This window comes from Centroberyx gerrardi, chromosome 22 (assembly GCF_048128805.1).
Source record: "Centroberyx gerrardi isolate f3 chromosome 22, fCenGer3.hap1.cur.20231027, whole genome shotgun sequence".
Taxonomy (NCBI): Eukaryota; Metazoa; Chordata; class Actinopteri; order Beryciformes; family Berycidae; genus Centroberyx; species Centroberyx gerrardi.
The window spans coordinates 20,076,824-20,099,922 of NC_136018.1; the positions used below are offsets into that span (position 1 = coordinate 20,076,824).

Below are 23,099 nucleotides of genomic sequence, written 5' to 3' on the forward strand. Positions count from 1 at the left end.
TTATCCAAATATATTCAAAACAATCAAATCTGCAAAAACACAAATTAAATAATAATTAAAAAAAAGACTCTAGGACACTCTAAAGTGTAAAAAAACAAAACAAAAGTCATTTCACTCAACATTACCAACATTCTTCTTATGGTCACTGTAACCAAACACAACTTGGAGAATCAACACCTTCCTTTCAGTGTCAAGCCTATTCTTTATATGGGCTTTCTGTAAATGAGCCAATCCCAGCAGATCTTCTATAGAGGCAACCATTTTTCTTTTTAGGTCTCCTGCTCGTTACACTTCGGGGAGAACAAAGCGTTGAAAGGCTGTCTTCTCCGCAAGCGAGCCTGTGGATTTGTCTCTTCCTTGATGTAACCTGAGAGGAAAACATATCTCAGTGCTCAAGATAATACCTCTGTATTCATTTAGCAGTATCTAAAACTAAAGTAAGCGCAGTCCAAATGTCTTACAAGTAATGATTTAAAAACAACATAACTTAGACCCAAACAGCGACAGATATGGGACAAAACTAGAATAATCCCCCCAGATTTAAAAATGCAACAAAGTAAACTGATATCTAAAGAAAAGGAACTGAGAAAACAGTGAAAGGCGATCATGTTACCTCTTTCAATGCAGGTTTGAGTCGACGGGAATCCCACTTCCCAAAAGTTCTCAGGAGTGCATGGAGGAACGTAAAGAAAACGATGCCTCGAACACGCGGACAACTTTTTTTGCCTTTCCTCCTCTGGAAGATGCGCGTAATACTGTGGGAAGTCAACATCTTTTAAATATGCTAAATACGCAGATCTGTCAATTTGTCAAGACATTCAGATTGATTCAACTGTATTTGACAACAAACAAAAAACTCACAATTTCACACTCCTTGCATGTGCTGCCCTTCAGTTTTCTTCTCTCCTCTTTCTTGCGAACTACCGCCATATGTGCAAATGTTGGGTTTCTGATCCAGAGAGAGAGAGAGAGAGAGAGAGAGAGAGAGAGAAGCGTTATGTTGTGGAAAGCCTACAATGTGTCTGATTAGAAAAAAAAAAAATCCTGACATTGGAGGTCCAACTGATTGTCCAAACACATCTGGGGCAGAAAGGGCGAGTCATTAAATCAGTTTTTTTTTGGTGATACTCTATTAATCCCCGAAGAAGAAATCCTCTTTTCTAATCTTGAGCAACATACTAATAAGCTTGTACAGGCATGTTTATACCAACTAAGGAACATCGCAAAGATTCAATAATTTAGATAATTAGATACCAAGCCACGGCATTCTTGTTAAAAAAAAAAACTTGATAAGAGAGTTTCCCACCTTGTTTTGTGTTCTTTACTCTGAGCTGAAGTGTTGTGTTCTTATTTGGGAGAGAAAAATAGAAGGAAGAATTGAAATGCAATGTACAACACAGAAATAATATGGTGTGAGAAATAGTTCCTCTTAAACCAAAGGCTTACCATTTTCCTCCTCTTCATCTTCATCTTCATCATCATCGTTGTCATGACAGCGCCGGGTCTGGCCTGAATGGAAGCTGTTGTAAGACTTGTACTCCCCGTAGGCTGTAGTGTCAAACATTTGATCCAAACTGTCGTTCGCCTTCTCGCCGAGTCCTTGAAAAGCAGATGGATAAAGTTTGTCATATTTTGGTATCTTCATCTCAGAAAGTTCATGCACAAATGCTACAATTATGCTGAGGATTCCATAAGCTGTAGTGAACATTCACCGGACACGCTGCCTCCTCTGTCCTGGCCTTTTTCTCCCTGACGCTGGAGCAAGCTGTGACTGACGAAAGTGCAGTCAGTATCCGCCGGTTCCATGTGACTGTGTTGCCCTTCCTTTGGTTAAAGCAGAGATAAACAGCACAGTGTCAGAGGCTAGGATCAGTGCAGGCAGCAAGATTACCATTTATCCAAACTTCTGATTTATGAATCGATCGGCCTTCAAGACTTTCAAACATTTCAAGTACATTTCATGTTCGTCAGTAAAACGTCCAAAAAGTGACTGGTCTCAAATAGCAGCCTGTCTCATATAGTTGGCTATCTGATAAATGCCCAGACAAATTAGTGCAACAGGAGTCATTACGCAGATATATACAGTATGTGGAATATATTTAACCGCAAGCCTTGGTATGCGTCAATCATTTTGGCATCTTTCTTTGATATGCAGATAAAGAAAAAAGTCTGTCTCTAATAGTGGCCTGTAAATAAATGCCTTGTTATCAATGCAAAAAGATTAGTATTTATACCACATTTAATCCTGGCGGTATTCTGCCAAAGAAGTAGCCTAATGAACATAAACTGTGACTGGGACCAAATTTTGTACTATGTGGTGAAACTTTAGTGGCAATATTCCTGTGTTAAGTGGTGAGCCATCATTTCTCCACTCTATCTTATGATATTTTAGCAATATATGTTTTGTATCTCTGGCTCTCTACAGTGGAGAGCCATGACTAACTTAGTATTATGTCTTTATTGAATTGCCACATAATCCATGCTCGAGGACTGTGCCACTGGTGTTCTCTCACAATATGTAATTTATTTCCAATGAGGAACAAATCAAAATATATCTACCAGGATTGTTGTGAATCATAAACAAAAGGGCTACACTGCCTAAAGCCAACACTTTATAATTTTGAGTTAAAGATAGGGAAATAAAACTTTCATCCCCCCCACTCATCTGTCATTTTTTGAACTGTCCATGACGTGGGGCTGATACAGTACTATATAATACAGTACTATATAATACTATATCACATTTCAGTTCAAGGTTATGTAGCTAAACTACTGAAACAAAGCACAGGGACCAAAGGACTGTAGTTGTATAGCAGAATATTTGAGTGTACCTCGTCATCGGTCCAGGAGTGAGGAGTATCATACATGGACAGAGCTAATGCAGGGTCAACACTCCACATGATCTCCACTCTGTGCTTCCCTTCAGCTGGGAAAGTAAAGTTAGCATGCATTCAGAAACATAAATATCTAAATGTAAAACTGAAATAAAGCCAGTACTTTTTCGTGTCCATGCTTTACATTTTGAATCAGCTTTTGTCTGGTACTTTAATGCATTTCAGTCATCACAACATTTCAGCCATCTATGAAAGCAACAAGCTGTAAACTCACCATCAGCTGGCGGAGGGAGGTCAGGGGAAGCGTTCAGATCCTGCAGGGGATTTCTTTTCTTTCCAACTCTGTGATTCTCCAGGTCCCTGTTTGCCTCTTCGTTATTCTTCCCGTTTGTCCTCTTGATAGCGGGGCTTACACAGGAGCCATTTGACTTTTGGCTGGAAGCTCCATGTTGTGCTGACCAAACCTAGCATGACAAGAAGTTTCCTCATCAGTGCTACTCACTGAATTCCTTGATATTCCATGAAGAAATGACACAACAGTTCAACTCGCTGACTCACATGGGGGTGGGAAGTGGGAAGCAACTAATTTTTCACTTTCAAACAAATGCAATATTGGTGTGGGACTTTCAGTTTCTCAAAACACACACATTTATGTTAACCTTTCGGACACAAATCTAACCTTGTGGTCAGGCGGCTCCTTGGAGTTTTGACTGCTTAAAGGGATGGAGGGATGTCTGATCAGCTCGGACAGAATCTGTCGGCCTTCCTTCCGTTTCTCCACTGCTCCTTGTTTGTCCTCCGCTTGTACCTCCAAGTCACTGTCCTCCTTCTTCCGTTTCGCCATGTGAAGGCAGCCATCGTCTGAAACCCGTTTGATGTGGGGGAGAAGAGACGGGGACCATTCCGTGGTCGAGTCTGGATGGTGGATCAAAGTGGACGAAGAGGAGGACTGGGATGCAAAGGAGGAGGACTGCTGAGGCCTGTAAGTAGGGCCGCAAATATGGATGTGTTACTGGAATAATAATAATTTCAGATAATTAAAGATTTGGTATGAAATGTTTTATTTCTAGTATAGTCATTGCTTTAATATTTCCCTCAAGAAGCGATATACAATTGGTAAAAACGACAACTCAGTGTAGATCAGATGAGCATCCTTTGATTTTTGTATAAATGGAACAAGTTTTAAATCAAACACTGGGTGAATTGCCCTTCTTTCAATATTGTGAATGAACAATATAACTATTTGGATGTGGCACGTTCTGTTCAATGTTCAACTATAATGTGACTTTAGAGTCCCTAATACGTTTTCCACATATGGAGAGATTGGCAACAACCAAGGTACGATTTTAATGAAATGTCATGATAGTCATGAGTGCAGATGGATTCCTGTCATCCTACCTTAAACGAATCTTACACTTCTTGGGAGATTTTGAGCTGCTTTGCAGGCCTGGAGCCGTCTCTGTATTCTGAGGATGGAAAAAACATCCAGGATAAAAAAAAAACAAGTAAATTTGAATGCCTGTGTTCAGATAACATTATTCATTGCACAACAAAAATTCCTGTCACCAATTCAAGAATATAGCAAAACAAGTTAAAGATAACAGACATTTTTGTGATTTGCCTCCAAATTGCTCTTTTTATGAAGCAGATGTCACTTTAATATTGCTCACTGTCAAATCATAATGCATCATGCTAATCCATGAGTCACAGGAAATAAAACAAATAACAGTAAATCCTTTACTGTTTAGCTTTGCAGCCATATTGGACCAGGTCTGACCAGATTGTGAAATGCTGCAGATTGCAGAAATAAGGGTGCAGAGATTTTTTGGTAACCAAATCTGTGATTTGAATCTGTCTGGCTAGACACGTCTGATCTGCTTCCTGTAGAAACCAACTGCATTTGTTGGTACAATTGACTTTTGTTTGAGATCTGATCTTTTTTTTTAAACCATGGACAGAATTCAGAAACGGACCCAGTTATCTCTTCATGACTTGATGTGAAAGTAACTAGAGCTCACCGGCCTGTTAGGAAGTTCAAGGGCACAGGTTTCTGCTACCATCTCTTCCAGATTCTGATGCACATCTTCTGAAATGAGACAGAAGGACAAGTGTTCAACCAACTTTCATATAATACCTTTACACATCAAGGTTTACCAACCCGGCCGGTCTGTGATGCTTTATACCAAAGGAAACCAAAGAGACGAGAAAGGAAAAGATCTAACTTTGGCGAGTCCAGCTTTCTCTGGACAGAGCGCTGCTTTCAAATATAAATATAAAACTGCTGCTTGAAATTAATGCACAATAATGTAAATATGATAGGAGTACTGTGAAGCCATACTTGAGGTCTGGGATGTGTCCATCTCACACGTGTTGGGTACGAGTACATCTGCTCTCCCATGGTTCTTCACAGTCTCAAGAGGCTCCTTATTCAGCTCTACCAAAGGACAACACAATTCTATGGTCAGCGCCTTCATACAGCTGCCTTAGCAAGGACAGAGATGGGCATAAAGAAGCCTGGAGGTTGTTTGCACTTCATACAAGACTGACCGTCGAAGAGCGAGCTGTGAGACTGCGGTAGAGGCGTCTCGGCGTAGCGAACGTGCTTGGCTTTGTTGATATTTTTGCGTCTCTTCAGCTTGTTTGCCATGGGCAGCGAGCTCGACAGGATGGGCGAGTCTGGGATGACGCCCTCCTCCTGTTCCGGGGAGATCTGCTGGAGATCTGAGCTGCTAAAAACAACGCCAGCGACACTTAGTTTGGAAATAACACCTTGATCTAATTCTACCACAGCTCGACGGATTTTCTGAACAGTACTTCTAACAGCTCAACAGCATGATGAAAAACAGACTACATGACATGTATGACTACAACACCATAACTCTAACTCCATGCCACAGTATCACAAGCTGAGGACTGGAACTCACCGAGATGTCTTCAGTTTTTCCAGCTCAGCATTTAGCTTTCTGTTTTCATCCTCAAGGCTGTTTTTTTCATTCTCTGCAGAGCAAATGACAAATCACAGGATAGATAAAAAAAATAACATTAAAAAAGACAATTCCAGCATGACTGGAGTTTTTGTTTATTGCCTGCATTCCCTTAATGTAGGTGGTTTTCCAGTGCTTTTAGCATGTTATTCCCTTATCTTAGTTTTTCAAAGTAAATATTTTGAAACAAATGCTGTCTAAATATTAGGAGTTACTCTCAGTATAGAAGAGGGAACCAATTTTAAGCCGTAAAATCTAGCTTAATTTTCTGTTTAATTTTACAGACTATAGCTGGCGGAAGTGTCTTGATTTGGTTTGTCTGTTGGCTTGAATGGGTTGCGACTGACAGAAGGCGGGTCCTAATGTAACTGCAGAGAACGTTAGCTATTGGTTGAAAGTTATATTTTGGAGAGGAAAATGCAGAAATCAGAGAAGCAGAAGTAAGCAGTGTCCCCGAATACGGAAAATAAAAGGCCAATTAAAGGCCTAATTAATCTACTCAAATAGGATTCTCTTTTTTTCCTCTTTGTATTGCATGAAACGTCACATTAAACTGCATGCCGAATTCTGGCAGATTAATGTAGCTTACATACATACATACTTACAGCAAACATACACACATCATAGAAACATAACCTTTTCCAACATCTCCTGATTTTTAAGAGTCCAAAGGTAAATTCGTCATACATGATATGATCCGCCAAGCAGCACTTATCCCTAAAGTAGATAAGAAAGTCCACTTTTATAAGTGGGACACATGTTATTTTAAAACTGCTTTGAGCATCTAGACTATGTGGATAAGCACAACATAAATGTGTTATTTCCTTGTTGTGGATCTGCGGTTAGTCAGTGTTACATGTGAATATGGAATAAGAATAATGAGTGAACTCACTGAACTTCGCGATGAGGCGCAGATTCTGATTCTGGTTATTCTTCATATTCTCCTCTAGGACGGCACATCGATCACACACACCAGCCCGAAGCCTGGAAACACAGTCAAGAGGTTTTCTTTACTTATGGAAATTTGTCTTGAAGAGTCTGTTCCAGAAGCTCTATAAAAAGTGGTAGCTGCTCCCCTTATTGTCAGGAATGTCATTTAGCTTTAACACTCATATCTGCCTGGTTGCTCGCTAATTGTTTGTTCTTTGCAATCTTCTTAGTTCCTCAAACATTCATGGACCAAACCTGGGGAAAGAGCCACAGTGACCCTGGGATACCACTCTACCTGCAGGACCACTTCAGCACCAGGGACAGCTCCCCAGCCTTGAGCCGGGTGAGCGGGCTGACCCTAACCCTAACCCTTTTTGCTATTATTAATTTTGACAGAGGATATAAACGTGGAGCAACAGGTGCTTTAATAGCTCCTTAATAGCTACAAATGAGAAAAGAAATAACGGGACAGGCAGGCAGACATGTTGCCTGTCTTGAAGGACGTTACCTTTCCTCCAGGAGACTGATGGTGTCCTGCAGGGTTTTGTGTTGCTCCTTCAGCTGCTGATTGCGACTGTAAAACTCCTCTAGTCTCTGTGCATCTCTGTAGAATACAAACAACGCTTCAGGTCAGGCAATGGGGACAAGAGTAAATTTCACAATTCACAAGCAACTTGCTTGTGAATTGAACAAAAGAACAGAGTCAGAGAAAGTTATTGTATTATGATCATCATTAGGAGTGTCACAATATACTCACAAACAACGCTCCTTTTTCAGCTTGCTCACTTTTGCCTCCAATTCTGAAAACAGCAAAAAGTGTAATGTTTTTTAATCTGAAATGCAACACACAAAAACACTAACGTTTGTTATTATAGTTTTTATTCTGAACCACATCTGCCCAATTACAAGGGGTAAAGGAAAAAAAAAGACAGGCCACATCTGATGTTAAATTGCAATCACACCTAGATGGAAGGAAGGAAGTTAGGAAATAAGAAATGGAAGAAAGTAAGGACAAACTAAGAAAGAGAGAGTGCATCAGCATAAAATAAACACAGATTCTATCCATATTCTGGTGAGAACCTGATGATTTTGCAATAGTGGCACAAACATATTACACCTTCTCATGATGAAATTGAAAAGTCTGATTTTCATTATCTAAGATCAAACTTGGAATGTTGTTAACGTTCATAAATAAAGACACAGGTTTGGTACTTTGATGTAATATTTGACATTCCCAATCCCAATAGACAAGTGAATGTATGAACGACACTGAAAAAAACAACATAGGAAACACACATGGTTTTTTCATCTACAGGATTTGCATTGTGACTGCTCACAGTGAGCTCAAATACGGTTACAGCTGCTTTTGACACACAACCATGGACTGTAAATAGGCACACAACAAATCCTTGATCAGTTTCTGCAAGGGAAATGTGGTGCCAGCCACAAGTCAGGGACAACAAGTCTTCCCCAGAGAATTTATCAAATTCCCTGACTTTCCCTGTCTGGAATACACCTCTCAAAAGTCCATGACATTCCAGAAATTCCATGACCAGTGGGAAGAAAGTTCATTTCAGGCCAGCATGCTGTACATCATTAGTAGGTACCTTGAAGTGCATTTTGGTGGCATTCTCTGACTTGACGCCATAAATCTTCAAAGAGGTCTGTTGGTTTGGTGGCTCCGCTGGATGCAGGAGTGCTGCTGCTTGGTCCAGGACTGCTCATCCTCCACTCACTGCCACAACTCAGCACACACACCTCCAACTACCTGCTAAAACCCTGTGTGAACAGAAAAAAACTGTTCATCAAGTACATGTGAAATCTATTTATGATTCACTGCATGAGCATAATGGACAGTTCGAAAACACAAAGTATTATGTTATGCTGCAAGCTCAGCCCTAGTTCAGTCAGTGTTGTCAGTTCAGCTATATCTGTTTAGCATGAGCACTAACGTAACTAACCAATACTCTGGCTTATATCCTTCCTTTCCTTACACATGCCGTTTTGCAGAGTTGTGACCTACTGTTACCTGGTTTAACAGTACTAGGCTGTGTGTGAAAAGTGTGACTTTACAAGTTACCTCTGAAATGTGAGTTACCTTAACCTTTCTGCTATGGAAAAAAAAGACTGCAGCACTGTATGGTCATCACATAAGCAGTGATCATCAACAGTGACACTAACCCGTTATGATTCCTAAAACATGACCAACCCACCTAAGCTATACCAAGATGAAGAAATACTGAATAATTGAATTTTCACTGTTTTTAAAAGGAGAACGAATGGATTTGTGGTTAGGGTTGAATTTGTCGTGACGTCCTCTTCATACACAGAGCGGCTCGCGACTACTCCACTATACACACAACATAGCTAACGTTAGCTGAATGAAAACCTGCACTTTCTTAAAATTAGGCGTGTTAACTCAATGTTTACCTGGTTGTCCCTTTTGAGTGTTGTTAGCATTAACTGTTCCTCTATACGTTGCTTGCTAGGTACCAAAATAAACAAGAACTTACATCAACAAGTCCCAAAACCGAGTAGAGGACGATAAAGCATGAAAACTCCACAACAAAATCCAAATCCGCGCGCCGAATAGCATGCTGGGAAGCCTTACTTTTGCTGCGGGCCGCATTCGCGAGATCCTCGTAAACTTGTAAACTTCCGCATATCACATCTTCTATTTGTTAACCTCCTTGTTTGTTGCATTCAGGGTACATGGGAAAGATAGCAGATACAATACTTCAACACAATGACATGCACATGTGGCATTTTGAAAGTGCCTGTGCTTTGTGTTTCTCTCACTCCGAAGTCATAATTAGGATGCATTTACACATGAACAGAAAATATGATTATTAACCCGTTGTAAGACAGATCTGATGTTCTCAATGCTGCTTGAAAAGTGAAAGATCAGACTCCATGAGATTTTGCTCAGTTTAGACAGCCATTAGAAGTTCAGATCTGTATGTCAGATGTTCCTCATCTCATTACCTGGCACAAAATTGTATGTTAAACAAGTGATTAGTGCCTCTATGCAACAATGCTACCTTACAAAGTGTTTTGCAACAAGACATTTGACTATGATAACCCTTCCCTTTACTGGTAAATCCATAGATATTTGTATGATGATGATCATGGTATTTACATGTGTTTAATAGGATTTACCCCCCCCCCCAAAAAAAAAAACTAACAGCATCTTAATATTTAATCTGGGTGCTGATGTGCACATTCATAAAATAAGTTAAGACAAGATGGCATTCCCAACACAATAAGAAAGACACAATAAGAAATACCAATGATTATTCTCATAATTGTTTTTATTTTTGGTCTTTCTTTAGAATACAAAACAAGAACCAAAAGACACAAAAAATAACATTTACAAAACAGATTGTTTAACTGAGGTGACTGAGGCAACAGAGAAGAGCAAGTTTGAGACAGTGATATTGTCGGGTCTGGCTGGAACCTCGAGGTAAAACAGCGAGCGATGTAGAAGGTCTGGTATCTTACAAATTGTTTTTGACTACAGAATTAGTGCCTTTCCTTCAGTAGTGCTAGTCACAAATCGTGTAAAAAAAAAAAAAGTCAAACATTAGCAGTGATTTTATAATGTAGTGCTTCAGACTTACCTAAAAAAGTAAGGAGAACATATTGATTGTTATGGCATGTAGGTCAAAAATTGTAGGCATATGTCCCACTGTATGGCACAACACCATTTTTAATGGTTTTCGATTTTGAACCTCTTTCTCTCTCACACACACACGCAAAATTGTTCCTGCTCATTCTCTCATTGAATGGGTGCAAATTATTTCAAACAACCTCCTCCTGCCAAGAATACTTCTGGCTAAAATAAGCAAACAGGTTTTTATCATCTATATAACCCAAAAGTGTTTTATGCAAGAAAAGGAGGCCGTTTTTTGAGACTTTTGGAAAAGCCCATGCTCTCTTCCTATCGAGTTTGACATGGCAGAAAAAGAAAAAAACTTGAATGATTAAGTGTTGGAATGGCCGTCAGTCAGAGGCACAAACTCAAAGTCCCATCTTTTTCCTAAAAATACAAAAAAAATGGTAAGACAAAATGCATACACTGCATCACTCGGAGAAAGAATAAAAACCTAGCGTCACTTATCAAAACACAAAGCAGTGAAAACAGCACAGTTTGCTCTGCACTGGATTGCGCAAATTAACGTTTGTCGCGTGAAGAAAACTTTTCTCATCTTTTCTTCTTTCACATTTAAGACATGGTCATCGGTGAGTCAGCATTGCAGATTATTACTCTTTTTTTTTCTTTAGTTCCTTTGGATTTATGCCTTTTGTTGATTTTGCATCTGTCACAGCAGGTAGATTGAGCTAGCATTATTTCATATATCTATATATACACATGCATTCAACATCATATGGATCCCCGAAATAAAAATAATAATAAAAAAAAAAAAAATCCAAACTCCCTTTTCACCACTTAATAAGAGTTTAAGCTATAAAAATCTGCAAGACAGTCCACAAAAAAAAAAAATAAACACAAGAGTTTGCATGGAGATTTTGCCATTGGATGCGAGATATGCAGCAGGTTATAGAGTGCTGGGGGGGTGGGGGGCTTGGGAATGGGCCTATTCTTCACCCCCGTTCCAAATGGGCCTCTTTCTACGTGGTTGGGATTCAGATTCACATTATGCTGGAAGAAGAGCAATTGGTTGCAGACACTGGCAGTGCAGGTCATCACCAAGAGTAAAAAACACTGGACTGGAGTGTGAATGCATATCTACCATCTTCTGACCTGGGGAGAGAAGAGAAGGTGTATTGCATATGAAAGTGATTGAGCCATCCCTCCTGTAACACAGATATGATTAGTGGTATAGAACATAGTTTAAATAATCCGTAAGGTTAAGCCACCATTTATTCCTGGCAGGTAAATTATTTTGGTCTACCAACCCTTCGCAGGTGAGCCAAAATATGAATTATGGACACCAATTAAACATAAAACTTCTCGCCCCATATGAAATTGATATGTCCCACCCTGCTATCACTAGAATGTCATACTCACGCTCCCCTCTGTTCACCACTGTGGGGGCACGTAGCTGTAGGTGGGTGTGCCGGGGGGCCGATACGTGGGCATCGTGACCTGGTGGGGGGCGACGGCCGCTGGCGAATGAGTTGTCAACAAAGTTCCTGGGAAGCAGAGTGAACAAATATGACACAATGAATGATAACTTCTTCATTTTCATATTTGCTAACAGAGATCTGGGGCCCGGATTCACTAAGACTGCACAGTAAAATGGAAACTGCGGCTCACCGGCTGACATGGCCATGGTGGTCCCGGCTACCATCCCCATCGCCACACTGTTTGGGCGGGGAGCCTGGATGGGCGGGGCGTACATGGCCGCCGGCATCCCATTGGGCTGGACCACTGTCGTGTGATGGATGACGTGAGGCGGCGCCGCGTACAGCGGCTGTGTGTAGTAAGTGCCTTGTTGTTGTGAAGGTAAGAGCGCCTGGAGCACAGAGGAGCAGAACATACACAAATGAGAGTGAATACGGGAATATGAAGAAAACGTGAAAATATGTGAATTAACAGCTTATATATACACATGACGTGCAAAATGTGCATCATAATCACATTAACAGGTCTACAGAAGGATTACTAGCTGCTCACCTTATCTAAACCCAGGTACCACATGCAAGATGTAGCGTAGCGTACGCCACAAATGATCGAGTGGCTTGGTGTGTGAACATACTGACCTGTGCGTAGGGGTTCTGTTGGGGGTAGGTGCTCCTGACGGGGTAGACGGCAGCGGGGTAGGGGCTGGGTGAGGAGGAGTAAGGCGGGACGGCCCCCGTGGTGGGAGAACAGGACATTTTGAAAGGAGTGCCTGGAGCGTAGCCTGGGGCGGGAGGGAGACATTTCAGGTTAGTGCTGCACATATCAAATGTACCATAAATCAGACTGATATTAGCCTTTTATTACAAATCAGGTAGCAGCCAGTCAGTGTCGTCCACCTCTGACAGGATGGATATGATGCAGGTTGATTACATCTTTACTGTATAATTGATCAATACTACACTGAAAGCACTTAAAGGAAGGCAACACCGTAAAACAACATACATCTAATTTAGTTGGTTCATAGGTAAACGTAGTCTGTTCTTCCGGTTGGAAATAACCAGAAGAACAGACACAAATAATATGAAAAAAACATCGTCTTGAATTGTCTGTATTCATGATTACGACTGGGGTGTGAAAAATCACTCAACTGAAATGAACAGGTTTTAGAGAAATAGCTTCAGCTTGATTCACAGTATGTTGGAACAACAGTTGATGACACAGCTGTGCTATGTTGAAATTCTAGCTATAGCATTAGCTGGCTAGCTTGCTAAAGACCAACTTTAGTCAGTCTGTACCGCTACAGCGCTACCTAATGAATACTGGCAGACTTTCAGAAAAGCTAGCTTGTTTTTCTGTTCACTTTTTGATGTTTTTGGAAGATTAAGAGACAATAAACAATAGACGAGACAGCATTTTGCTTTCAATTTGAAATAACTGACAGCACTTAACACTAGATAGCATTGTCTAAAGAGAAGATAGCATAAGTTTAAAGGAACAAATAAGGGTCTCTTCCATGTTTTCCCAAGGTCTTCTGCAATGACTTTTGGCAACTTTGGCAAGTGGTGATAATTCTGTGGAGTCATTTCTTTCTTATGATAGTTTGGTGATCCTTTATATTGCCTCTTTTGTTGTAAATATCATTATTCAAGCCATAGCTGGGACTCTCCTTACCGGTGGGGAAGGCTGGGTTTGCCCCGGTGTAGACGTTGGGAGTGTATGCCTGGGCAGCTGCTGCGTAGCCAACAGGGAATCCGGCTTCCAGGACAAAAAAACAAAAAACAAAACACAACATGAAATAACTTTCGCTACAAATCTCCTTGTAATTAGGATATTTTCTTACACCATTACACACTGACACACATGTAAAAATTACCTGGGTAGCCAATACCCTTAGTATTGGCATAGGGGACCCCTGTTGATGCAGGGCTGTACACAGGATTCATTATGGCGGCTTACTCACAGAGGCTGCAATGAAAAGAGCACACAAACTTTGAATTCAAATAGCAGCCAGGCTGAGAATGATGTTATCGTTCAACAATTTTAGGACTTTTTAAATGTGTTGTAAAGAGCATCAGGGTAAATCCAAAGCAGATTCCTCCACCCATGAAGGCAGACTGACAGACAAACCCGTCCACCCAAGCCTCTAAAACTAAAAACTATATTGGCGTTTACCAGGGTAAAACAAGGTATTGTAAAGGAGAATTTCCCCAGTACTATAATGTAAAACCAAGAGCCATATGTAGCAGGTCAGAAGTCAAAACAATGCAACTGATTTTCCTCCCTTTTTCACACAGAATGTTGTTACTGTAGCTCTCTCTAGTGGAGAAGAATGGACTATATCTTCATCATTCCTGTCCAGTGAGAAGTCTATATGTTTCAGGCCAAATAATGCTTCAGATCACTACTTGTTATAGACCAATATTTAGAGTTCAGAAATTAGAATGGTTAGTGTTCTCTTCATAAGAGAGAACAGAACATATTGGAGCCATGTAAAAACTCCATGACTTTCCATAACAAAGTCAGAGCACTTTTCATGATCTAAACATTTTATTACTTCCTTGTTTTGTTTGTAGTCTTCCACTACAATTGAACTTGCTGTGGAGGAAATGGTGATACAATATATAAGAAAACTACCATCTGTCTCACATGTATAAAACAAGTTGCAAAATAGCCTACATTCTTATATATTCCTGTAAACCATTTGTAAAATTCCCTGATATTCCCTGGCTTCCCCAGAGAATTTAGCAATTCCTCTGGCTTTCCCTGTCTGTAATACACCTCTCCAAACTCCATGACCAGTGGGAACCCTGAGCTACTCCACATGATGCTCATTAGTTGAAAAAAAACGAGCCGGGTGTTCAGAATCAAACAATGTTTGCCTGTATGCTGGCCTCTAGCGATGTTCAAAAACCATGACATCATTTCACAACTCTCCTCATGTCTCTTCAACCCATCCCCGGCTCAGTCCACCCTTCAATAACAACATGAAACAAAATGAACGATTCGCACACTCGAGATGCAAAACAACTGCAGTCGTGTCACGGGTAGCTGGCAAAATATTAACCCCGATACATTCCGTTCTCTTTATGGAAAGAACATCATGCCACAGTCCATGCTAAAATCTGGCAATTTCATTGCCTTGCTTATAGGCAAAATTACACACCAGGTACAACATGACTTTATGAGCTTTTACAAATCTTTAGGATCTTGTCTTCAATTCGGCATACATTCAATACACAAAGCAATGTTTATTTCAATAAAATTTCATTTTTAATATTGATTCGTTTGGTGTTCCCAGAATCTTCTTCCACTAAAACAAGTGTGAAGCGATTCTAAAAGTTCTAATTTCATTTAAATAGGTGCTGTTTGGTGGATTTATTGTGTGCCGAAGTTACCAGTGGTCTCTAATGATTACTACAACATCTTAATTTATGTTCTCCGAGGTGTACGTCGTTTATCGATAACCAAGGCCATATTGAACTGAAAGATTTTTTAATGGCCTTTGGCGTACAGGTTCACTCGATACAAGAGAGAACGGGAACGTAGCGGGGCTCTGCAACTATTTGCTAGCTTAGCTTGTGAACGTGTTTAACGTTAGCTGTTCCAGCTGCTATTGTAACGTTAGCTATGCATATTTCCTATTTCAGGTAGGTTCCGATGTACAAACCGAGCTGCTATACATCCGACTGACTGCTTACAACCACTTCACTGGGTCCAGGTACCAGACAGACGGGGGCAGCTTGTCAACAGGCCGCACAACACAGTGAAACAGGCAGCCAGCAGCTCTGCTCCGCAGCAACGTCTGTCCCACACCAAAAATAACACACACATCTCTTAATGTAACTAATAATCCAAAGTAACTTACTGTTAACTCTTTTGACCGTCTGTCAGTCTCCTCCTTCTCTCCCTTGATGTAAAATGAAATTAATCTAGCTGGTGTTTTGCTTCCAGTGGATGCTTTACTGAACTCTTTTGAGCAACCCGCGTCACTTCCGTGTATTATGTCACGTGGTCGGCCAGTCCAAAATATTACAGATCATTTTTTATTCATGAATGCAAATTTCCCGAATCTCAACAATAATTATACAATACAGCAATACATAAGGGCGCTAAAATCCCCCAAAAAGAAAACAACTGCCAAACACCAAATAGATGACGACAGATTTTTATATTTCATTATTGAATTAATGTGTTGATAGGTTTTTACAGACATTCATTTCATTTACATTAATTGCCAAACACAAAGTAGATGACGACAGATGTTTATGTTTCATTATTGAGTGAATGTGTTCATAGGTTTTTAATAGACATTTATTTGACAAACGCCTTGAGAACTAATAACGAAGACAATAATGCACTTTATTTTCAATATCACATTGACAGCTATTTTTACACCCCTAGAAACCATTTCATTTTCTTCACTTTTTTAATATTACTTTCTTTTTAGTATTACTTTCTTTTTAGCATTACTTTATTATTATTACTTTCTTTTTTGTTTTTAAGTATTGCATATAGCTATGAAGTTATTTCCATCCAATATTATACATTTCATCTTTAATAAAAAAATAAAAATAAAAATAAAAAAAAATAAAAAAAATCTGAAGCCTGTAAACCTAAACCTTTACCTATATTCTGCCTACCTATATTCAAACGGGTCCAAGTCCCGTAGAAAACAGCCAGCAGCGCTAGAATACCATATACAAACTGACTTCAGATCTGCTGTAAGAGCCCATTTATTATTGTCAACTCTACCGTCCTTGCAGGCAATAAAATATATTAGACCTAGACTGGTGCTTCGCTTAGTCTGACGATTAATCAACTCTGCGTTTAGCCCACTTTAATTAACAAAACTTAAAATTACCCACACGTTTACAAACGCTCTTGCATTTCTCTTTGATATCAATATAATAATTTTATTTCCTCTTCCAGGACCTTGACGCATCGCTTCCTTTCAGCCATTGAACTGGGCAGGGTCCATACTGTTGTGTTTTTACTACAGCGTATGCGTGATTTTGTGGGCAAAATGCTGAAATTTTACATATATTAGGTATCAATCTATGGTGTAGGGCGACTATATTCCGTCGGCTGGTGTCGTCGATTAAAAGCGGGCCTATAATGTCTGGAGCGGCCGCCGGAGGAGGCTCCTCCTGTCTGGGCGCAGCAGCAGCCGCAGCCAATTGCAGCTCCGCCGGGTCTTCCTATGCTGCTGCAGCGGGTGCAGGCTCAGGGGCGGCCGGGGTGGCCGGGAGGTTGCCCGCTCGGGTCCTGGAGCATATTTTCTCCTATTTGGACTTGAACGACTTAATGCGGTGCTCGTTGGTCTGCTGGCACTGGAACAACATCCTAGCGGATGAAAACAGCGAGGTGTGGCGCAGCCTCTGCTCCCGGAGTCTCAGCGATGAAGCTATGCGGTCTGACATCCTGTGTAACCTGCCGACCTACAAGGGGAAAGTAGGTTTACCAATGTACCCTCTGATACCCCACTGCTGGGGCTTTTGTGTGGAGAACGGCACTGTACGCCGAAGTCCAATCAAATAATTTGTCAGTTAAATGCTACCTTTGTATCTGCTAACTACTCATCTGTAGGACAGGACTCAAGACCTTTGATGAATCGTTTGGTGCCACTCTTCACTTCGGCATGCATCCAATACACCAAGCAGCACCTATATCAATACAATTTAAACTTTTAGAATTGGTTCGCCTGTTATGCCCACGATATTCTTCCACCATCATACACCGCTGAGGGCGGTACTCAGCTGTGTGAACCAATTGTAAAAGTTGAGATTTGATTGAGATAAATCGCTGCTTGGTGGATCACGAATTGACCACAAGAAGCTAGTGAGTCATCAAAGGCCTTAAGCCATGTACTAAGAGTTGTGTACCTTTTGTCAATAAGCAAGTCAGCCAGAAAAGTGCCAGATTTTTGAATGCAGTTTGGCGTAACGTTCTCTTTGATAGCAAGAACAGAAGGTATTGGCGATATGATTGATTGAACTGGCTAGACCAGAGGTTCTCAAACGTTTTCATGTCATGTCAGGAAGATTGTTGTCTGGTGTTGTATTGTGTAACTGTCTATGTTTTATGTGGGGAGAAAAGTAGTAGTGAGGGTGAAAACTATTTAGCCATTCTTGTACATTCTCTTAGTGAAATAAATATTAGTGAAATTAAACTATTCTTTATTTTGCTGGGGACCCCCTGGAACCCTCTCAAGGACCCCTGACATATGTGTTAAGTTCTGTCTGTATGGAGAGAATGTCATGCCAAACTCCAAATCTGTCAGTTTAATGTTGTGTTTAAGATGTTTTCCAAATCTTTAGGGTTTACTTGTAAATTGGGCATATGATGCAATTTCAAAATTTGACATTTTATTGAGTTAAATGCTGCTTTGTGGATCATGTGTATGTTGAATTTACCAGTGGACTTTTTCTGCCAGGTGTGTATGTTTGCTGATAAGCAAGGCAACATTAAAGGAAAACTCCACTGTTACAACACTTCATCACAAAATACCTCCTGGAATGCATTGAACATCACAGTGATGATTTCTAACAGTGTAAGAGGATCCAAGGGGGGATTTTTCCTTTTAAACTGACAGATTTCAGCTTAAATTTTGAAGTGACATTGTCTTCCGTACAACAATGGAAAGAAAACGGCACATATCAGGCAGATCTAGCCTCAAGAATACTTTTTCCTATGATGCTTAGTAGGGCCTTTAACATCCGAGTTTCTGTGTCCTTAATTGTTTTGTTTCCTCCTCTACAGCTCAAGTCCTTTCAGCACGCGCTGAGCTCGCACGACTGCTCGCGCAACGTTTACGTGAAGAAGAACGGCTTCACGCTGCACCGCAACCCCATCGCCCAGAGCACGGACGGCGCGCGCGGCAAGATCGGCTTCTCCGAGGGCCGGCACGCCTGGGAGATCTGGTGGGAAGGGCCCCTTGGCACCGTGGCGGTGATCGGCATCGCCACCAAGCGAGCGTCCATGCAGTGCCAAGGCTACGTGGCCCTGCTGGGCAGCGACGACCAGAGCTGGGGCTGGAACCTGGTCGACAACAACCTGCTGCACAACGGGGAGGTCAACGGGAATTTCCCCCAGTGCAACAACGCGCCCAAATACCAGGTAGGAGCCGTGTCCGCGTCTGAGTGTTGTTTGTGTCCTCATCAGATTTGAAATGGTCTTAAAAACAGGTAGAGGGTAAAGCCTTATTCAGTCCTTAAGGTAGGACAGGTACGCTGCAATTTCTGTCCCACGTTTTATGGATGAATCTCTGTCTCTCTGTCCATCACACACAATATCTCAACTTTGTCAGATTTTGGCATTTTCAAAATGACACTGATTGGCCCAAGGGGGGCGCTGCAATTACAGGTCAAAATTATATTAACCAGTCATATCTTCCACACAACAAGTTGGGATGACATGATATTTGGTGCACATATCCAGATATTCGTGTTCTCCAAATTTGCCTCCAGGAGCATCAATGTACTCCATGTTGGATTTTCTACCATGTGTTTCTTGAAAAAACAGTTTTCCTCCCTATGGATTTTTCATTTATTTACTGATTGGCCAAAGGGGTGACTGCATCATTTGTACAGTCATCCAATATGGGGTCACGAATACTAAAAACAAAAGACTAGCAGAGAATAGGCTTGGGCTGATATTCGATAATATTGAATATCACGATATTTTCCGCAGTATCAATATATATATATATATATATATATATATATATATATATATATATATATATGTATATACATATCGTATATATCAAGAAGAATTAAAGGTCCCATATCATGTAAAACAGGATTCCCCTTGCCTCTGTGATTATAAAGGAGTTGGATGTGCTGTCTAAACATGGTGAAAGTATCAAAACACACGGTCGCCAACTAAATCCACACAATCCATATTAGAAAAGCGAGCCTCTAAACGAGCCATTTGGACTTCCGTAACTTTGTGGCGTCACAAAGGTTCGCTCATTATCATTTTTGTAAGAAATAATAGACTGACAAAGTGTTTTTTTCAAAGCGGTTGAGCGGTTGTCATTGTTTATTACCGGAGAGTTTTCCCTACCTGTAGCTGCCGGGCTGCGGTGTCTCACGTTTCACTCTTGAAACGGTTAGCCAATCAGAACAGAGGGTCATTAATATTAATGAGCCTTAAAGACACAGCAACAGAAACAGCCTGTTCTTGGTAAGGCTCAGAGAGATGCTGGAAAATGAATGTGTAAAAATGGATTGAGAGTGTTTTTGGTACATGACACCACACACACAGCTTTGAATGGACCTCAACACTGGAAAGTGTAGAATATGGGACCTTTAAAGAAGAAGAATTATTATTTTTATTAGCCTACAAATTTGCCTACAAACATGATGTCATTTAGAAGAAATACAATTTTTTTTAAAAATGGATACTGATACTGATTGGCCCAAAGGGTGACTGCACTTGCCTTGGTTTTTGTGAGTGTGTAATCCAACTGTACAGTGTGATCCTGTTTGTCCGCAGATCGGGGAGAGAATACGAGTGATCCTAGACATGGATGACAAGACGCTGGCCTTCGAGAGGGGCTTCGAGTTCCTGGGAGTAGCATTTCGCGGACTGCCCAAAGCCTGCCTGTTCCCCGCCGTGTCCGCCGTGTACGGCAACACCGAAGTCACCATGGTCTACCTGGGCAAGCCTCTGGACGGCTAGACGCAGAACAATCCGTGCCACTGTCAAACTAGCGGGCGCACCGAGACGCGCGGGACTTTGTTTTTTTTTTTCATTTTGATGGACTGCCCACCTGTCGTTCACACCTTGTCAAAAGGGTTTTTTTAGGCCACGTGGTCCACTGTCATGTTTCTTCCAAGCGGACTGTTGGCCTTTCTACTCCGGCCGGAACTGAACCCAGAGTCGAAGCTTTTTTTTTTGTGATCACTGGACAAACTACAGGGAAAAAGGAACGGGCGGGGACTGACATAAAGGTATTTCTGTATCCACATGGAAGTATCCACCTCAGCTGCTGGACTGTTTTATTTACAGGATAGGAGAACATCGTTTAGTGTCAGGGATTCAGGCTTTACTTGAGGCTCCACGTCTGCTTGAACGAGGCCAAAACAATTATGAACCGTGGCAAATACTTTATCATGTTAACAAATTATACAGTAGTTATTATCCAAGGCTAGCCAATGTATACGGCAGTGGAAGCAGCTCATCATGGTTGAACACAAATGAAACTGTCACCAAGGACTGGATCATAATGGTTTCATGCCAAAACAAAGCGACCTGATGTTATATTTGCATATAGGCAAGTCTGGACTGCTTTGAATAGTCATGCACATGCCTTTCTATTGGCCTACGGACTACAGCATCTCCCCTGTTAAAAAACCCACAGAGACTGGAAACTATACCTGTATAATGTTACTGTGTATCCTTTTTAATGTGCTATTGTAGTATTACACACTATTTATTTCTCGGTTTTATCCACGGTACTATAGATGGGGGGTCGTGAGGCCCGAAAATAAAGTCCACACGGTGCCAATCGTACATGTGAGAATAAAGATAGCTTGACGCTTGTGTGTTTGTGTTTGTGAGTACACACGGCGCTTTTATACCTCGGCCTGGCTGTTTGTCAGTGTCTGCACCGCTGACCGCTCTGGATCATTCAGCTTCATAATAGATATAATGCGTAGATTGGCCCTGGTGTAGATGCCAGCAGTCTTACTGGTATACAGATAATGTGATCTACAGACATGTTGTCATTCAGAGCAAAAGTAACTTAAGTCATCATTTGTATCATTTGCACATGCCATCTGCTTTTCCAAACTGAATCCAACCAGGCTCATTATTCTCCAGGGATGGGACAATATATCGAGATTCAATATATCGCGATACAAAAATGTGACGATACGTATCGCGATATTGGCTCCATTTTATTCTGCTGTAGTAATCACAAATGAGACGGCTTGATCATTACAATTTCTCCATCCAAATTATAGTATTTACATTTTGTAATGACATTTTTGAATTACTTACATTCTAGCAAGCCAATGTCATCGCTAGAAAGATTTGTAATTCTTTTATTTATGACATCGTATCGTGGTTGTATCGAATCGTGAACCCCATATCGCGTATCGTGAGATAAGCATATCGTCCCATCCCTATTATTCTCTCGTTCTTTTTTTTAGCTTGACTTTCAGTTCCTTTAAAAACACATAAAGGTTGATAGGCTACATATACATAACTGCAATTTTTAGATTATTGCTTATGCAGTATATTTCCATCACTATCAGCTGCACAACACTGGAAGGACATTTCATGCATCACCCTGAGGATGATTAGGCATGAAAACCTCATCAGGTCAAGGATTACCATTCAGCTTTTAATGTGTTGAACTGTATAAATGTGAAGCAGAGCGGTGCTGAGGAATCATTTGTGCTCAGCAGTCCTTTCCCTGGATCAATAAAAGTTGGAAAATAGAAATGCATTTCACTTATGGTTTTCAATATCAGCTGCAGAGGGGCCGCTATAAAATGACAGTAATACGCCGATGATATTCCCATTTTGGAGAATAGGCTATTATTAGGCTATACAAGTATTGGATTTTGTAATGTTAAGCTCACATGAGTCATACAGCAGCAAGCAGGTCATGTTGCTGAAACTGAACACCTGAGCTACAACCTAATGGTCTATAAGTGTCATAAATTCACATTTAGCCCCATTCATATTTGGCAGGGCTGATTTATTTCAAGGCTGATTTATATGGCAATTTGTGCACAAATATGTTTTGGTGAACAGTCTACTGTAAATGCATCTTTTATCTAGTTTGAGATTTTAATGCCAGAGGTAAATGGAATCTTTCACCATGTCACTAACATTCAACTCAGGTTACAGTTGAGCTTAAAGTAATGATCAGCAACATTTTCATAGAAATAAATGTCTATCTACTCTCTATCACTGACTGATATAACACAATAGTGATTCAACTTAAAACCAGTTTATCAAAGCTTTTACATTGTCATATTGTCATATACATATTGACATATTGGAATAAACAGAAGAAGAAGAACTGGGTAGTTAGCATGAGCAGTGATAGCCATCATGGCTGAACAGACAAAGAAAAGAGAAACTCAAACTGCATCAACAGAAAATCCAAGCTCCGCCCCCACACTGTTTGATTGACAGGTGATCTCTGGGAAGAGCAGTGCAGAAATGCCACAGTGATGAGCGCTTAGCAACAAAGATGGAGACAAAATTGAAAAGAGAGGATTTCAAGGATTACCACTTTAA

General features: G+C 40.7%; 3 protein-coding genes across 4 annotated transcripts; 1 reads left to right on the forward strand and 2 right to left on the reverse strand.

Moving 5' to 3' along the window:
* Positions 1–75: 75 nt before the first annotated feature.
* rbbp8 (retinoblastoma binding protein 8) lies at positions 76–8,480 on the reverse strand. The gene is made up of 18 exons (XM_078291486.1): positions 8,356–8,480; positions 7,506–7,548; positions 7,257–7,352; positions 6,711–6,802; positions 5,759–5,831; positions 5,382–5,560; positions 5,173–5,268; positions 4,853–4,920; positions 4,233–4,300; positions 3,514–3,814; positions 3,109–3,298; positions 2,832–2,926; positions 1,713–1,824; positions 1,447–1,599; positions 1,307–1,346; positions 862–949; positions 614–755; positions 76–367 (listed from the first exon to the last, which is right to left on the reverse strand). The coding sequence occupies exons 1-18, from the start codon at positions 8,471–8,473 to the stop codon at positions 270–272; spliced, it is 2,052 nt and encodes a 683-aa protein (XP_078147612.1). The 5' UTR covers positions 8,474–8,480; the 3' UTR covers positions 76–269.
* A 1,561-nt stretch (positions 8,481–10,041) lies between these two features.
* On the reverse strand, positions 10,042–15,825 carry fam168b (family with sequence similarity 168 member B). Its single transcript, XM_071900948.2, has 7 exons — positions 15,703–15,825; positions 13,711–13,802; positions 13,509–13,592; positions 12,476–12,618; positions 12,030–12,228; positions 11,781–11,905; positions 10,042–11,513 (listed from the first exon to the last, which is right to left on the reverse strand). Exons 2-6 carry the CDS (start codon positions 13,778–13,780, stop codon positions 11,793–11,795), a joined length of 609 nt encoding a protein of 202 aa, XP_071757049.1. The 5' UTR covers positions 13,781–13,802; positions 15,703–15,825; the 3' UTR covers positions 10,042–11,513; positions 11,781–11,792.
* Positions 15,826–16,787: 962 nt separating this feature from the next.
* On the forward strand, positions 16,788–21,386 carry fbxo45 (F-box protein 45). Of its 2 annotated transcripts, none has more exons than XM_071900949.2 (3): positions 16,788–17,288; positions 18,597–18,953; positions 20,316–21,386. In XM_071900949.2, exons 1-3 carry the CDS (start codon positions 16,953–16,955, stop codon positions 20,520–20,522), a joined length of 900 nt encoding a protein of 299 aa, XP_071757050.1. In that variant the 5' UTR covers positions 16,788–16,952; the 3' UTR covers positions 20,523–21,386. The 2 variants fall into 2 exon arrangements, with proteins under 2 accessions (XP_071757050.1, XP_071757051.1); XM_071900950.2 differs by having other exon boundaries at positions 20,337–21,386.
* Positions 21,387–23,099: the final 1,713 nt, after the last annotated feature.

Coding starts and splice junctions, on each gene's coding strand:
- rbbp8 (XM_078291486.1), bottom strand. CDS start 8,473: ATGAGCAGTCCTGGACCAAGCAGCAGCACTCCTGCATCCAGCGGAGCC. Junction 6,803..7,256: donor ATCAGTCTCCTGGAGGAAAG/GTAACGTCCTTC, acceptor CTGTGTTTCCAG/GCTTCGGGCTGGTGTGTGTG. Junction 1,347..1,446: donor AGATGAAGAGGAGGAAAATG/GTAAGCCTTTGG, acceptor CTCCCAAATAAG/AACACAACACTTCAGCTCAG.
- fam168b (XM_071900948.2), bottom strand. CDS start 13,780: ATGAATCCTGTGTACAGCCCTGCATCAACAGGGGTCCCCTATGCCAAT. Junction 12,619..13,508: donor AAACCCAGCCTTCCCCACCG/GTAAGGAGAGTC, acceptor CTCCCGCCCCAG/GCTACGCTCCAGGCACTCCT. Junction 11,906..12,029: donor CACCATGGCCATGTCAGCCG/GTGAGCCGCAGT, acceptor TCTGCTTCCCAG/GAACTTTGTTGACAACTCAT.
- fbxo45 (XM_071900949.2), top strand. CDS start 16,953: ATGTCTGGAGCGGCCGCCGGAGGAGGCTCCTCCTGTCTGGGCGCAGCA. Junction 17,289..18,596: donor TGCCGACCTACAAGGGGAAA/GTAGGTTTACCA, acceptor CCTCCTCTACAG/CTCAAGTCCTTTCAGCACGC. Junction 18,954..20,315: donor ACAACGCGCCCAAATACCAG/GTAGGAGCCGTG, acceptor CCAACTGTACAG/TGTGATCCTGTTTGTCCGCA.